General features: G+C 68.8%; 1 protein-coding gene across 1 annotated transcript in view; it reads left to right on the forward strand.

The window, feature by feature from the left end:
• RNF44 (ring finger protein 44) overlaps nucleotides 1-736 on the forward strand; it is an 8,454-nt gene extending 7,718 nt beyond the window's left edge. The window contains exons 7-9 of the mRNA XM_009333526.1: nucleotides 10-110; nucleotides 211-310; nucleotides 585-736. Coding sequence (XP_009331801.1) covers nucleotides 10-110; nucleotides 211-310; nucleotides 585-647 — 264 coding nt within the window. The 3' untranslated portion in view covers nucleotides 648-736. The remainder of the gene's footprint in view (nucleotides 1-9; nucleotides 111-210; nucleotides 311-584) is intronic.
• The last annotated feature ends 31 nt before the right edge of the window (nucleotides 737-767 follow it).

Here is a 767-nt window from a genome sequence, read left to right on the forward strand (position 1 = left end):
CTGGCCGAGCGGCTGGGGGAGGCCAAGCCGCGGGGACTCACCAAAGCAGACATCGAGCACCTCCCGTCCTACCGCTTCAACCCTGAGAGCCACCAGTCCGAGCAGACCCTGTGAGTGAGCCCTGGTCGTGGGCGGGGGGCATGGGGTGCCCGTCAGGGGCCGGGGGCTGTGGGTGCGCAGCAGGGCTGGGCTAACAGCTGCCTCCCCCAGGTGTGTCGTGTGCTTCAGCGACTTCGAGGCCCGGCAGCTTCTCCGTGTCCTGCCCTGCAACCACGAGTTCCACGCCAAGTGTGTCGACAAATGGTTAAAGGTAGTGCCCATGCCCATGCCTGCTGCGGGGAGCGGGGTGGCTTCTTGGGGTGCTGCGGGTGCAGGGCACTGCCTTTCGGGTGGCCTCGGTGCCATGCAACGCATGATACGCTGGGAGCAGGGGCCAAGCACTGTGCCGGGCTGGATCAGGCACTCCCGGGATGTGGCACGCTGCAGGGTGCTTCCAGCCCTTGGTGGTGGGGTAGGGGGGGGCCCTGGGTGCAGCTAGTGCTGTAGGGTGCCTGCTCACTTGCCCCGTCTCTCCTTGCCTGTAGGCAAACCGCACGTGCCCTATCTGCCGGGCAGACGCGTCGGAGGTGCAGCGGGAGGCGGACTGAGGCTGGCGGGCGCTGTGCCGCGCAATTCGCTAGAGGACGAGGACGCCGGGCCAGGGGCGGGGGCCGCTGCCCGCTGCTAGGGCCTGACCCTGCGCTTACCCCCCCTCCCCCAAGCCCCTC

The sequence above is a fragment of the Pygoscelis adeliae genome, unplaced genomic scaffold, assembly GCF_000699105.1.
Source record: "Pygoscelis adeliae isolate BGI_AS28 unplaced genomic scaffold, ASM69910v1 Scaffold431, whole genome shotgun sequence".
Classification (NCBI taxonomy): Eukaryota; Metazoa; Chordata; class Aves; order Sphenisciformes; family Spheniscidae; genus Pygoscelis; species Pygoscelis adeliae.